This window comes from Calonectris borealis, chromosome 2 (assembly GCF_964195595.1).
Source record: "Calonectris borealis chromosome 2, bCalBor7.hap1.2, whole genome shotgun sequence".
Taxonomy (NCBI): domain Eukaryota; kingdom Metazoa; phylum Chordata; class Aves; order Procellariiformes; family Procellariidae; genus Calonectris; species Calonectris borealis.
This window is the reverse complement of record NC_134313.1, coordinates 146,179,917-146,195,839: the sequence shown is the minus strand read 5'-3', so window position 1 is coordinate 146,195,839 and position 15,923 is coordinate 146,179,917. Positions and strand designations below refer to the sequence as shown.

General features: G+C 43.0%; 1 protein-coding gene across 1 annotated transcript in view; it reads left to right on the top strand.

The window, feature by feature from the left end:
- Positions 1-3,803: 3,803 nt before the first annotated feature.
- Positions 3,804-15,923, top strand: part of CDK14 (cyclin dependent kinase 14) — a 330,096-nt gene continuing 317,976 nt past the window's right edge. The window contains exons 1-2 of the mRNA XM_075143809.1: positions 3,804-3,904; positions 10,128-10,159. Of these exons, the coding sequence (XP_074999910.1) occupies positions 3,814-3,904; positions 10,128-10,159 (123 nt within the window). The 5' untranslated portion in view covers positions 3,804-3,813. The remainder of the gene's footprint in view (positions 3,905-10,127; positions 10,160-15,923) is intronic.

The window sequence follows — 15,923 nt, the reverse complement described above, 5'->3', positions numbered from 1 at the left end:
AAAGTGCACACATCTGCATTACACCCTGAGCCACCATCTGCACCGTGCATCGTGGATTTATTTTTTGTCATCTCTTCTTACCCTTCAAGTAATGAATAGGGCAACAGTGGCTGCTCCATCTGCAGCAAGGAGACTGCTGGCACACCCTATGCTCCAGGCCCATGACCACACTGCTTATAGCCTCAAACAATACGTTATTTTACACAATAATGAACAAACTGCCAGCCCTGCTGTCTCCCCTTCTTCAGAAATAACAAACCCAACCCATACCTCAGTGCGAAACATTTAAACATGAGGCTCGCTGGCTTGCATGATGCACAGAGGCAAACGTTTCCTGCTGTCCAACTTGCAAGTGATACCTTGGCAAATATTTTTACTGCACTTGATAATCCTTACATTTGCAGAGTGATTCAGCATGACTCAGTGGCAGCGGCAGAGGTCAGGATTTGTAGTGAATTCTTACCAAAGCCAGGCAAGGAGATGCTGGGGTCGTAAAGTAACTGCAAGCAGGTTTTTATTTAGGGTGTATCTTTGAGGAGTTGATATGAGAAAGGAAGTTGTAAATAAAGAGCCTGGCTTTTTATAATCCAGATGCCACATTAAATGCAAACATGCTTTAACTTGGTAGAGGCTCGTGGAAGAAGGCAGCAAACAGCAATATCATTTAGCATTTTTTTCGTGTTTTTTTCATGCCACAAATTGCAAGACTTTAAACATAAAAACAGAGCTGAAAGCCTGCCCCTACAAGGAAGCAAAACGTCATAATTAGAATAGCTGCTATCTCTGTGGTTTGCTAATTGCGCATTTCTGCTTTGCTGGTTTCCTGAGATTGGTGATGGAAATACAGAGAAGAAAAATAAGAGCCACGAGCTTATGAGCTTGATCAAAGCTACAAAAGTGATTCCACATTCCTGAATTCAATGAATTTTCAACACTAGTGCCCTTGGAAACAGAAGAGGTTTGGGTGGGGGAGAGAACAAAGAAGGACTTTAACAGAAATATTTCTTCAAGTAAAGACCATCGAGGGAAGAATAACACAAATTGCAGCATGCATTTTGAGGATCTGTGCACAGTTTCAAGCTCGTCTTTCCTCTGGTGGAGAAAGTCTGTCTAACATCTCTGTGGACTGAGGTTGTACAATTTTCAGAAGACAAGGCCTGGGTTTCACTCACTGGCACCACATTGATGTCTAACGGAAACAAAATTTTCATTGATTTAAAAGACCCTGACATACACTTGTAGATCACTCCCAAGCAGCTGCAAAGCCAGATGCTTGTCAGAAATTCTAGGGTGCCTGTTCTTCTGTCAAAGAACGCTGAACTCACAGCAGTAGCCTGGCAGAGGCTTGTCCTCCACAAGTGATAAAGTCATAGTTTACCTAGAAATAGGGGGAAAAATGGGAGTATTGTTCCAAATTCACTAGGTGCTAGCATCTAGGCTAATTCACTAGGTAAGACAGCATCTATCAGTTAAGCATGGTTAATTACAGGTTCCTTGGAAGCTCTCAGAAACGGTATCCCTAATTGCTGAAAGCAAGCCGCAGACTGAATTATAGCGGTGTTGGTACAAGCCTCAGCTGGGCAGCAGGGCTGCCCGGCGTGAATGGCATGCATGGAGAGTGCATAGGGCTCAAACACTAAACTCAGTTTCAGCTCCTGGACCAGAATATTTTATGATGATGGCATTTTCCTCTCCACTCAGAGCAGGAATATTCACCAATAGTAACGTTAGATTTAAACAAAGATGAATCTATTCATCAACTATTATTAAGGACTTAAATGTCTTTTTTTGCAGTGACTGAATAAAATAATATCCTTAAGTGCTTGTGTCCTCCCTCCTTTTCTCCTTCTAGCCCCCTTGTCTCTTTCTTCCTAACTTTTATTTCTCCTCTTTTTCCCTGTGTTGCTCTCTGCAACGTTTCAGTTTCCACCCTTTCTCAATTTTCTTCCATAATATGACACAGCCAGCACCAAAAATGCCATTTTAGCTCCTATTTCAAAGATGCTAACAGGGTCAACAGGATTCACACTTCAGAAAGCCTTTTTATCAAACTGTCTGTAGATTCGGGGGTTGTGCGTAAGACATTTTACCAGCATTACTGTACTGCTATATAGCAGGGCAATTCCCCATTTTCCTGTATGCCATAAGAGACACATGCATAAGCACATATAGTAGATAACAGATTTCCACCTCGAGATGTTACATACTTGCCACGCCTGCTGCATTGTAATAGAAAGATCTGATCCCAGAGCTTAGAGTTGCAGATGGCTTGAACCCAACTCACCTAAACACTTGTCTAGACAAATGTGCTTCTAAAATTGAGTTAACAACTCTTAGCTTGGACACCGTCTAATCCCAGTAAATTGCGTTGGCTAGCCTCATTAAAATCCCAGTTCATTTTAACGAGATAACATGCATTAAAATACAATTTGAACCACGCAAACCTGGGCTTTAAAATGTGTTACCTAACATGTATTGTTCTCGAAAAGTACCTATTTTGTATTTTAGACTAGACATGGCCATCCGTCTTGATGGATTAAACTGATTTATTTTTCAATAATGTTGGTTCAATTGAGTTAACAAGATCAAAAGCTCCCAACGCTCATTAAGTTGCAGGCTAACGCACTTGAAGGCATATTATCTGGCTGTGCTTTGAGATGTAAGTGGAGAGGAGCCCAAGTTTCAACTTGAAGGGCTGGGTGCGTACTTACGGCAAGGTGCCCTTTTCCCACCAGCCTCCCCACGGCTACTGGGGCAGCATCCCACCCAACACCCACCCAGAAATTAGGCCGGGCGGGCGCCTTCTTCCATCGTAAAACCTACACAACTTGCACAGGCCTTTAGAAGCCGCGGTCCAAAGCAGAGCAGAGGGTTCCCCCGGCCGGGAGCAGACCTCCACCGGCCCTCGGCGTGCCCCACGGTGGACACGGTGACTTCTACCGGCTCGGGTGATAACGAAGCGCATCCCCAGGAGACCGCGATGCAATAGCTTGGGGCGCCGACACCTCTGGGTGACGCGGTGTATTCGTTCTCCCCTCCAAAGGCTTCTACAAGCGTCTTCCATGCTGCCCCCGTCCCAGCGGCTCCCGGCGGGGGCTACCACACCGCTCCCTCCGCTCCGGACGCGCCCGGAGGGAGCCCGCGTCCCTCGGCTCGGCCCGGCCCCAGCTCTCCCCGCCTCCCCCCTCACGCCCCCGCCGTCGCCGCCGCTTCCTCTCCCGCCCGCCTCACCCCGGCAACCGCCCGTCCCGCCGCCCGGGGAAGGGCGGGGAGGGGGCGGCCGCGGCGGGGGCGGGGGCGCCGCGGGGCCGGCGGCAGCCCGGTTCCGCCGCCCGCCAGAGCCGGCCGCCTCCCCCGGCCGCGGCGCGGGGCTCCCCGGCCCTCCCAGGCTCCTCCTCCTCCTTTCTCTCAGCGTACCCTCCCTGCCTCGCTCCCTCCCTCCCCCCTCCCTCCGCCGGTGCCCGCGGCCCCTCACCGGACTTTGCTTTCACTCCTCCGTCTCTCCCCGGCGCTGCTCTGCCCCCCTCGCCCTCCCCGCCGCGTCTGGCTCTGCCGGGGCAGCCCGGGGAAGGGAGGGCGGGACGGGGCTATGAGCCGGGCGGCGGCGGCGGGGAGCCGAGCAGCAGCAGCAGCAGCAGCAGCCGGCGCCGCCGCGGCGTAGGGCTCCTTCCCCGGGCGGGGCCGGGGCTGTCCCGCTGCGCCCGGCGGCTCCCCGGGGCAAGGGGGGAGCCCCGGAGCCGGAGCGGGTGTCTCTCCCCGGGAGCCAGGGGGAGCGGGGGTGGCGGCTGGCGAGCGGCGGGGGGTCGCCCCCCCATGTGTGACATGATCGACTCGCAGTCCGCCGAGAAGATCAGCAGGATGAAAAAGTTGCGGAGAACTTTGTCGGAGAGCTTCGGCCGAATAGGTGAGTCCCGGACCCCGACGGCGCTGCCCGGCGCCCCGGGGGGGGTCCCGGCGGCGGAGGGTGAGGGTGGCTTCGGTGTCGGGCAGCCCGGTGCCCGCCGCGCCGAGCAGCCGGGCAGGGGCGAGGGTGCCCGGCGGTGCTGGGTGAGGGGCCGCTCGGCGGCTTGTGAGGCGGCGGGTTGGGCGCTGCAAGGCTGGAAACACCCGCGCCGACGCCGTCCCCACAAAACGTTTCCTAGGGAGAAAGCTCAGGAAAATAACGGCTCTTTCCCGGCAGTGCCTAGGCAGCCCAGGCTGTGCTGCATGGGTCTGTAATGGAGTTAGCCCAAAATAGGCTAGAAAAAACAAACTATAAATGAGAGTTGGCTAGCGTGGGTCCATTGCCAAAGAGAAACCTTGGCAAAAAGCAAATGGTTATTTTCATTTTGTTGCGGGTCTGGTAATTTATTTTTTGTTCGGGCTGCACGTTAAGTTGAGGCATGAGATGCTGAAGCAGATAACGGCGGCCCAGTGATTTAGAAGGCCAGACAAAAGAAGTCTGTCTGTCATCTGCTGCGAAATCTTGTCGTTCTTTCACTGACATAAAGCATCCTGAGGTAGCGTTATCTGAACGCTGCTGCCGAGCGTGTTATCTCCCGGTATCACCACATAGCGTTTGGTTTTGACACCAGTTTATTTTGCAGTTGAATTTGTTACCGAGAACAATGCCAAAGAGTTCTGGTCTGCGTGGACTGGTCTTTGGTTCTTGGTCTTTGGCACACTATGTTGCTTAATTCACTGTTTAAAGCGTTAATTCTCACTGACAGCATCAACACGCAGCTGAGCAGGGAGAGAAGGTACCTTGGAGGAGGTGTGAGGTATCCCTGAGCTGGCTGGGCAGAGCAGCTGGAGGTAGTGCTGGAAGGCCGGGCAGCGGCCAGGATGGGCGAGTGGACGCAGCAACCCCCGTCCTTGCAGACCCTCTGTAAGGGCCCTTCCACAGCCCTCGCCCATCGGTCGTCCCACTGGGACATTTTTCCTTACAGTTAGGCTGGCTGGCAGACGTGGGTCAACTTTCAGAGCTGCTTCATTCCAGTGAGAGGGCGTGAAGTGCCTGCTCTGCAGCCGAGAGCTGTGGCTCCATAGCCCTCCCAAGGAGGTAAAGTACATGGGCATTATAATTTTTCACGTGATATGTATGCATTCAATGTATTACCTTTCGCTTTTAAGGACTGCAAACTTTAAGTGTGGGATAACGTTTGAAATTGGGTATCTTTTATTGTCCTACTGCAAGATGAAAAAGACTGAGAAAAGCTCATTCATGTTTGTAAACCAGAGAGTTTCAAGGGTAAATGCCAAATTTCCATTGTGAAGCAAATGTCAAGTCACGGTTATAAATCTCTCTGTCCCCGTATGAAAATAGCTTTCACCTATCATCAGTCTTAAGCTTTTAAAATGCACTTAACTTTTTTTGATTAGGAAAAAAAAGCAGTCGGGTGTTTGTTTGTCACGTGTCTCTGTGTGTGTATATATACACAGAGAGCCACTCTTACGCAGAACTGTGGAAAGGTTTTACTAATAGTGGAAGTCATTAACAAAGAAAATATTTTGAATGAAGATGCTGCTTTGTTGTAGCAGTGACAGTCCTGTTAATGCCTTTTAGGGAGCAAGGCCCCTCTGGCTGGTAATTTCTGCATGTTTTAGTTGGCTCTGTTGGATGATCATCTCTTTTTGTCATTTTTCACAAATTAAACAACATTTTAGTTCCCTTGGGAGCTTTGGCCTGATTTTAGGTACACAGATTGTTACGTCTTCCAGCTCCTCCAGTTCCATGTGCGCAGCGGTGTAGGAGTGTGGTCGGGTGCCTGGTTTGTTTGTTTGTTTGTGATGATTGTTTTGTGATTAAAACTCAGCTGCTACCAGCAAGACTCTTCCACCTTCAGATGCTCTACTATTTTGACCATCATTCTGGTAACTGCACTTTGAGTGAAAAAACTTCTAATTTATCAGTATGAGGTTTGAACATAGTCGACTCCCTGATAGCCAGAGCCACAGATAAGCCCAAGCAAAGCAAACCTATGTTTAAAAAACTCTTAACTTGCACACCAGGAAATCCTCAGTTAAAACACGTGCTGTACTTAACTCTTATATTGAAATGAAGGAGAGAAAACCAAACCCGCATTAGGAAAAGTCTTTCTGCCTATTTGTCACTCTGGTTTTACAGCTCTTTTTGGAAGAGCTGGTTCCTTGGTGAGATTAGCAAATACTACTTTAATATGTATCTAATCTGGAATTTTGTCTGTCATCTGTTCAGTTGTGATTTATTATCAATAACTGTGACGATCTTTTAACTTTCCTTTAACTTTGTTCTGCTGCAATTTATGTGTTTTCATAGGTTTAAAGTCACAGTATAGCATCATGAACGTAACCATATAAATGATAGAAGAGTAACTTGGTGTTTAGGTCAAATAATTCGCGAGTCAAACTTTCACATGCAGTAGGGAACACCTGATGGCCATTCTTGGAATGGTAAGGCACTGCTAGGCCTCCCCGCTGTGTTGGCGGTATCCCAGCTGCCAAATACAATTCTTCCAATACTACAAGATCCCTTCATTTTGATACCAAAGCTTGTATTAGCCTGTTGGATAAGAGTGATGGAAATGTATCCAAATTGTCATTGGCAGTGTTTTTTTTTTTTCCTAGGGCTTGCAGGTTAATACTCAATAAACTACGTTGACCACCTTCTCCCCACAAAGTAATCCCCTCTATTTGATAGGCTATATCAGCAATGAATTTATAAGGTGATTTGTTTTTTTTAAGTGTGCCACAGTATGTTAAGTAATGTTGAAGCTACTTCCCCAGCATCGTTAGATAAAAGAGGAGGTAGTCTTAAAACCAGCTCAGTTATCCCTGGGGCACAGCAAAGGGCCATTATTTGGTACCAGCGGTAGCCTCAAGTAGACTTGGCCCATCTTCTTAACTGTGAACTGACGCTTTCCAGCCATACACCCAGAGACTGGCAGAGGGTGATGAAGATCTAGCTGTATTATACATACTCATCCTGCAAAATTCTGATCCAGCCCATAACAGTTAGAGTACCTAATACTGAGAATGTTTATTTTGCTGACCTGAAGAATGTGATGTGTGAAATTGTCCATCTCTGAGCCTTCATCCTGAGCATTCACTTTGTGCTATGTGCAAGTCTCGTAAAGGACGATACGGCACCATGGTGTGTTGAAGGAAATGCATATGGCCTATGGTGCCCAAATGAAGTTACTATTCTAAAATAGACAGGATGGCTTTTTACTGCAGAAATTACATGCTCACAGTTTTAGAAAAATGAACTATCTTTGCAGCTAAGGCACCCTTTCTCCTCGCAGAAGTTTTCTGGTTTTTCAAGGAGTGTCCCTCTTAAAATTTAGCTCATCATAAAGAACCGGCATTACTAAGAATCTGCAAAATTTACAGAATTCTTTTTATTGATAGGTTTCTGGCAGCCTATCCATTTTTATACAAACGTCCGAATTAGTTTAAAAATTCTGATTTCCTTGCTTATATACTGTTGTCCATATAAACAAACACATCATAGTGTATGTTTACCAACTTCTTGAGATTCAGTTGACTCACTGTTTATTTTAGCATTTAAACCTTTATTAGGTTTTGTTCTTAGTTTTACGCTTTGATAATTATGTAATTAAAATTAATAATGAGTAATTTTATAAAATTATAATCATCTTTTAGTTATGTAAAGAGTTCTTGGCTATGCATTTGTTGAAGTTCATATAGTACCAAAATCATATTTGAGATCTCTTCAGCTCACGCCATTTAATGTCTGTTTTCTTATGCAATCTCTTTAGTCAAAAACTAACACCGGGGTAGAAAGGAAGGAAGGAAGAAAGAAAGAGAGATTGCTGAGATTGCTCACAGTGCACTGAAAGCAGTCTGTGGCCCTTCTCAGCATCCCTGGGCTTTGTTACTAGCTCCTCACTAACACAAAGGTTATCTCCGCTAATCTCCTCTAATGTACACTCACATAGCTCACATACCTGAGATAATGAGAAGTTCATTTGTAAACAGTTTGTTTTTTTTTTTTTTTACGTTCAGCAAAGCTTTTTTTAATGGTTTAAAAAGAAAAGGATTGCGTTGACGAGGAAAAAAAAGTTTCTACTGTAATTTGTTGTATAAAATATGCTGGTTTGATGATTTCCTTTGAAGATGCTATGTAGTGAATTGGTTGAAAGTGAAATTATTACTAAACAGAATCTGATTAAATGAGTAGCCAGAACGCTCATATTCTTATTTTTGGAGATTCTTAAAAAAAATCTTTTAGTCAAAGGTAGAAGTTAAAGTAAAGACAAGCCAAAAATATGCAGTGGATCACAGATTCCCATTTCGTGTTGGTCTGTTACGTTGTGAATTTTGTTTGGTTATCTGTTGTTTGGCTATTCCTGGAATGTTTTGATCATGTGAAAATCTTGTGTTTTCGTAAGGGAGAAAAGCTTGTCAGCGTGACCTAGGTGTCTCATATACCAATTTATAGCTTGTATGTCGTCGTGACCTGGAAGGTAAATGAAAAGATTAAAAGTGTGTTCTTAAAAAGTGTTCCGCATGTCAGGTTTTTTCCTTTCTTTCTTTTTTTTTTTCTTTTTTTTTTTAATGTCTTGACTCATAGTTCTGGGTAGTTGGGATTGGCAGTCTGAAAACATTTTGTCCAGTCTTCAAAACCATAAAAATGCATTTCATGATAAAAATGTACAATGTGTGCCTTAAATCTCCTCAGCAAAATCCCAGTTTCATTTGGTTTTTTTTTTTTTGTTACTGAGCATGAAATCGAGACGAGTAATTGTAAAACAGTAATCTTTAAAGATTTGAGGGAAGACATATTTCATGTCCGAAAGAAATAGGAATTCGAAAGCAAAGGAAGGCTGGACGATCCCTGCTTTTTTGTAGAAGGAGAACGGGGGTTTGTGCCTTGCTGCCCATGGCAGAGGTTGTGGGGCTGCAGCACTTTTTGCAGAGGTGTCCTGCCCCTGTTATGCCTGTGAGACAGCTTCTACAGTTCTGGTTTTGGGGTTTTTTTGAAGCTCATAACACTGTTGCTTCCGAAGACAGGGTTTGGAAGAGGTGGCTGTTTAGAAACTACTAGCGGTTTGAAGGCAGAAGGAGCATCTAAAAGAGCAAAGAAACTACTGGAGTCTAGATCCTCAACCGTGCTAGGTGCTTTAGTATTTATCTGCTGCAGATAAAAGTGCGTTTTAAGTGTTAGAAACATGCTGCTTAAGTGATGAAGAGGGAGCCTTCTGGGGCAGCACTGCACGAACTGTATGGTCATTCAGGTGACCTCCCTCAAATTGCAAACCTTCACGTTTTAAACTGAAAAGAAATAGTGCAGTCATCAATGCAATGGTTTGTCTTATTTTAGCTCTTCAAGAGAAGTAAACGAAGAGCACTTTCAGGTCACGGCGTGCAGTACACAGTCCCTGGTTGGTCTGGTTGCGGCGTACAGGGAAAAGGAACCAGTCTCGTGCCTTCAGACTGACACAGTTCAACAGAGATTGGGAGAAATTAATTTTCTTTACATTTCTATAAAGATATCCCGTACGATAAAGGAAAGATTTTCATCATCTTAATCTTTGCTACAACTTTAGAACTATTCATGTCTTTATTTTCTTGCTTTACCAGTTCACATGATTTCTGCACTGTTTTCCTCTTCCTTGTTTGTTGATTAATTACTAGTTAACAGTGTTAAGAAAGATAGAAATCCCTTCTGCTTTATTGTAAGTCATATTGTTAAAAAAAAAAAACACGAAGAAAAAATAAAAAGAAAAAAGCATGCTACAATGCATACTATTTCATAAAGGTTTAGTACTTGACAAATTGAATACATGGTTAGGTATTTATTATACTTTTCCTTTTTGAAGTTCAGTCAGGCTCTCCATAAGGTGTTTTCACACTCACTAGGAATTAAAATGATAAAAAAACTTGCGAACTCTTATTTTCTTTAACCTGAGAGGATAATATTTTTCATAAATATGTAAATTTACTTTCTTGGAAACACGCTGTGCAGTGCTACATTCTATTTACAGATTCAGATTTTGAGTATAAAATTGTTATTCATGCCAGCCTGTTCTTTCCTATTATAACAGGAGAATGCTGCTCTGTTTTTTTCTTTTCTGGTGTTAGTTACTTTGTGCTCATTGAAATGCAGTACAGATAACTATTTCTTTTCTCCTTTTATTTTAAAGCCTTGAAGAAAGAAGATAGCAGCTTTGATGAGGTAGGTTAAATATCTTTGTACCTTACATAGTCCAGGTATGCCTTAGTATTTTTCACTAGTGCTAAAAGAAACCCATAGATAGTAGTGTTATGACATGCATATGTGTTAATACATGCGTATTGCTCGAACATATTTTCATTTTCTAAATAACTACCAGATGAATTTGTTGGTTGAAGGCTCTGAATGGAATGCTTGAGTTTTTTTGGAATATAATAAAACTGAATGTTGTATGAAAAGTGGTCATTTAAAAACGTTCCATGCAGAGAAATGTTGCATGTAGAGAAAATATTGTGTAGAACTTTACCCACGGTAATTCTCATAATTGTAGGCCTGTACTGTAACAGATGGTGATAAAACATTACTCTTGAGAGAACACCTTATGTAAAGTGCTGTTGCATTGCCTTCTTGCTGAATATGTCAACTGAGAGAGATGCTTCTTATGAAATTAAAAAAAAGCCCAACACCACAAAACCAGCAGCTAGCTGTATTGGTAAAACTGATACTTGATTATTCAGTGTAATCAGTTTGGGGTCCCGACCTATCTGCGATATGATATGTGTGTTAATTTGTAAAATATGCTGCTCATGATTTGTGCTTGCCTTTACTTATAGCTAGGCTTTGAGAGGTTCAGGTCAGTGCGAGTTGTCCTGCAGCGCATGTTTATGCAGGAAGAGGTGTAGGTCTTTGTGTGATGAGTTGTCATATTGTAGTCAATGCTTGTACTTCCCTCTGCCACCATAGCTAGAAGCAAATGGTAATATTTTCATGTGTTGATGTTACGCTTCTGGCATTTCTGTGTTTTCTTCTTCATTGCATGCTGTAAGCTTAAATTCTTGGCTGATTACAGTGAGATAGCTGTGTAATGCCAGATTCTAGAATAAATAAATGATGATGTAATGTCCTTGATACTGGATCAAATCAGACTTCATCTCTTTCTAAACAGATCGCGCTGAATTTTACACCCCTCTGCTCAAATTCAGTAACAGCGATATAAATGTTTTGCGCTTTTCTGACGTGTGTTGCAGAGACCTGTAACTCGGCTCGACCCCTCTTTGGTCTCAGTGAAGGTCCTGGGATCGGACTCTGTTTTCAGGAACTCTTGTCGGATCATGCAGTGGTCTCGACTGTTGTATTTCTCTTATAACATGGTAGAACTTGATTCCTCTCTGAAAGTTACACCCATGCGGATATGTGGTTGGTGGACTCTGAATCCTTGTTGTACAAATCTGGTCTGTTTTCGTCCAGTACTTTCTTCTGAAGGCTGCAGTGGTATATCTGTTCTATAACCTACCGAGTCAATACCTGGTATTAAACTTGATGTAGAATTTGAAAGGATCTATAAAAAATGCTGTCTTATGAAGATGGCATTTTTTCTGTCCCCTCTCCATCCCCAGGATTGTCTATCTACACAGGTTGTGTATATTTTCTTTAAACTTGGCTTTCTGTTTGAACATTAGACAACTTGAGCAAATTTTTATTTAAATTCAGAGGATTTGGGGAAAAAATAATCTTTAAAATATGTTTTTAATGGAATCTGACAGGTTGTTGACATGAGTTGCTGCAGAGGTAGCAAGAGAAGGCTAGTGGGAAGGGTACACAAAAGAATTTTCTTCCATCTCCTGTAAATAGGCAAGAGCTTGATGTGACATTAGCATCAATCGGTTCCATAGTTTTAGGTGATACTTCTTAGAAGAAAGAAAAGTGTGCTGAGGTTTTATGTTGTCCTTGTTATCTCTTCAAACTCAACGTAACGGTTCTTGGCAATTATCTTGCCTGAAGTGTGAATCAGAGAATGGCTGTACCACGTATCACTTAATTCCTTTCTTTTCAAACATCCTTCAAATCAGAAGATAAAACAGTCTTCAGTAAGAATAGTGTACCTGATTGTAATGACACGTACTTCTAAGGGAGAGAATATCTGCGAGCAGAGGAGCGGGTGTATTTGTTGGATCTCAGAAGGCTGTCCTGAAAAACGCTACTAGGACCATACCATGATATAAAAGGAAAGCAATCTAGTCTTCTGGCTAGTATGCGTAGTATTGATATACCAGAGATGCAGTTATGAAGAGAGTTATGATGGCAATAAGTGGGAATATGAAATGAGAAGGAGAGAGAGGAGGTAGTTGTCCAAGCACTGTTTTACTTCAGCTTTGTAGGTCTCCTACTATGAAACACGATACAGTCAAATATTGAAACATAAATTGCATTTAACAAGCAGCTTGTTCTCCCTGTACAGTTAGTGAAAAGATGCTCTTTCTCCTTTCATGCTGATGAAAGATGCTGTCTCCCCTTTCCTGGAGGGAGGTTGGCCTGTGAAGTGGGGATTGAACAAGTAGCAATGAACTTGCGGGGAAGGACTCTGTGCCCTGGCCACCTCGATAGAGAAGGAGGACTGATGTGTTTTAGCCTTTGAAGTTGTGACCAGGACACCAGTAGCAGAAGCTGGCCAGCAGGGACCTGAAATCTCTGAGGGGGGAGGGAAAATGGGATGAAGAGGAAGATGACCTTGCTAAAGCCACAAGGTTTGGGCTTGCAGCCCAGTCAGTTGTTGGGTTATTCTGCACATTGTAGGTGCTACATCAGGAGCTTACTTGTTTGTCCTTCAGGAATCGAGGGGGAAAAATTGAGCTGTTCAGTGGATGTTACTCTGCCTACTTTACGCTTGCATGCAGTAGCTCAGAAATGTACAGCACTGCAGGAAGTCGTCTTTCTTTTGAAGAGAAACGACTGAAAACTAAGATATCAACTGTGACAGGCAAGTGTATCACATAATTGCTTTCTGTGGGTTATGAAATTAATCCCTCTAGTAAATTAGGACCAAAAGAATCATGAAGAGCAAAGCCTGTGAATAAGTTGCATGTCAGAAAATACTTCTAGTTGTTCTAGAAGTGTTTCAGGGATCTCTGTGGTGCATTTAGTCCTGCCCATAAGCTCAGAGCACAACAATAGCGTGAAGGAGTAGTGTAGGATTTGTCACTTTTCTTGTACCTGCTATTGTGTTCCTTTGATTAAATTTTGAATGAAAAAACTTTTTTCTGTAGGTGCTGCTGGCCTTTACTTCAGTCCTTGAGAACACTTGAATTAATCCATTTAAAACCATTGATAGCCTGTTTACCTTCCTAAGATGACATCTTCCAGAGACTCAGGTGAATAGAGTAGGATACAGACCACTTTTTGTATAGTCTTTCATTCAAAGCAGCAAAGTAATAGTGTGTGCTTTTTTTGGTTTTTTTTTGAACCTTTAGCCTTTTCCTTTTGTCATACCAATGTTTACTGGTCACATTGTGGGAACTGGAACATGGGCTTGCTCCAGTACCTACTGAAATCAGCAGGAGGATTCTCAGTGTTTTCAGTGGTTTGTGGATTGGTTTCTTCCATCATGAAACATCATAATTGGGAGCGGTGGTGGTGGTGGTGTGTGGGCTGTTCTTGCCTGTTTTCAAAGTTAGTTTATTTGAGTAGGAGAGAGTAAGGCATCTTCTCCTTGTGTCCTGAAATGGTGTAACCTGCTCTCTGAAGAGGGCAAACTGGAAAGGAAAAAAAAAAAAAAAAAGGAACAAAAAAAGAGTTGCCCTCCTTTTCAAAGCAACCTAAATTTCACTCTCCGGGTGTAGGTTCTGGCACAGAAAGCATCTGTTTCATCCTTTTAGGTAAAGCGCTGATTATCTACTCTGGCTACCAAGACAGAAGATAAACAGCTCTGAGGAGCAGCGTTACATGCAAAGAGGGGTCTATAAGCAAATGATCGGCCCTTGAGTGAGCATTTCATTTGTGCTCCAGTAGTTTTTTCTCTGACAAAGTTTAGAGTAATAACTTCCAACTATGCAGAATTGCTTTGACGTCTTTGGACCATTAGTGTAATAAGAACTACAGAATTTGTCCACTCTGTCATATAATGGTGGAACTATTTTCTTTTTCACTCAAATGAATGTGATCAAGGCCAATAACATGTGGCTGAATTGCAGCATATTTGTTGGAGTGACAGCCGGTGTTGATGTTGTGACTAACCTCGTCGCAAGGCTGGTAACCTGTTGCTTTGGTTAGCTGCTCACTGTTACGCTTTATTTCTAGATTATTGTCAGTCAGTCTTGAGCTGTTAGTTCTTGTCCATCTGTTGCTAGTGGTGTCTCTAAGCACTTAAATCATGGTTTAAGATCCTCAGTCATATATATGCACAGTAGATGGATTAATATCAATGTCATAATGAAATCAAAACAAAATAATCTTAAGACTCAAAATCAACATGAATTGCTGTGATTATTGCTTCTTATGCGGTGAGTTGTATTGCTGTTGTTTAGCTATATTTTAGTGTTAATTTTGCCCAATATCAAGAGCACTTTTTTTTTTAAGGCCACCTTCCTTAGGAAATTAGGATATTGTGATTGTGCCTGCTGCATATGTAATACTTTCTGACTCCACCCAGTGACTTTGGAGCTGGCTAACACTAGACGCCTAGATGGTTGGTGAAAAAGCATGTGAGCTGGCTGAGGGATAGAGATAAGAATCTCTTCTGATGGAAAAGCTGGAATGCTAGTTCTTGTGAATATAGGAGAATCTGGTTGGAGGTGTTATGAATACTCTGATCTCAGCAAAATTCTTAATACTCATCTACTTACTACGTTTAGAGTCTCCAACTCTGAGGAAGCCAAATTTCATTTATTTGACTCATGGAACAACTTCTGTGTGTTTGAAGTGGAAGTGTGTGAAAGGGGAGGGAGTTTTGCCAAGTTACTTGATTCTGTAATGTGCTTGCTCTCACGGTCTCTCTCTCTCTAAAAAAAAAAAAAACCAACCCCAAAACAAAAAGGCTACTCCCTCTGTGGGATGTTGCCATGAAAAATGCCTTGGTTTAAAGGACACCCATCTCTGAACCAGAACTCTTGTGTAGAAAAGATTTTGAATTTGAAGAGTTAAAGGGAAGGATGTAGTTGGAAAAAAGCAGAGCTCTGTAAAGAATGAACAAGAGGAATTTGAATGCCATAATGCAGGAGGCACACAACACACTAAATAACATTTGTGTGTTTTTTTAAAGTTTTATTTATAGTAAGTAGCTTGAGAGAGAAGTGCATGTAGGAAGTATAGGTATGGAACTATATCTTTACCTTCTCCTGCAGGAGAGGGTCTGGGTTATGGGAGATGGAGGAGAGAGGAATCTACCCCTCTTGAGACTCAGGGTTACTTTTTGTAGGATCTTGGAATAAATGTTGATTATTTCACTCCTGAGAGACTTAAAAGCGTGAGGTTGGTGTGTGACAGACTTGGGGAAGAGCCTGTGATGCAAAGGATTTTGGAAGCCTGCTTGTTGTCCCTCCTTCTTGGGTGCAGTAATTCTTTGTTGATCTAGATACAGTGAAATCAGCCATGGCTGAGCCGTCTGCTTCTTGATGACTTTGTTTATATTTAGGAAGCAGGAGACTGGTGACTACTGAACTGCTTTATGATGTGATGTGTGGTATGTTGTGATGGAGAATTTCCAGAGAAGTGCTTAGAATAAGTGTTGTATGGATAATGTTTATGTATGGCCTGAATACCTTTGGGGTAGGGGTGTTACCAGTGCTGAGAACTTGGGTTTGACTTGGGATGTATGATGACTTTGATGCAGTTCTCGTCTGCTTAATGCTGGGACAAGCAGGTAGTATGTGGTTAATCACTTGTGACGTGTGACTGAAGGCTGATGGGAAAGAGAGGTAGGAAGTAATGTTAGAAAAATAAAAAAAACTACAACTGAATTTGGAAAACAAACAGATCTGGTGTTGGTCCAGTG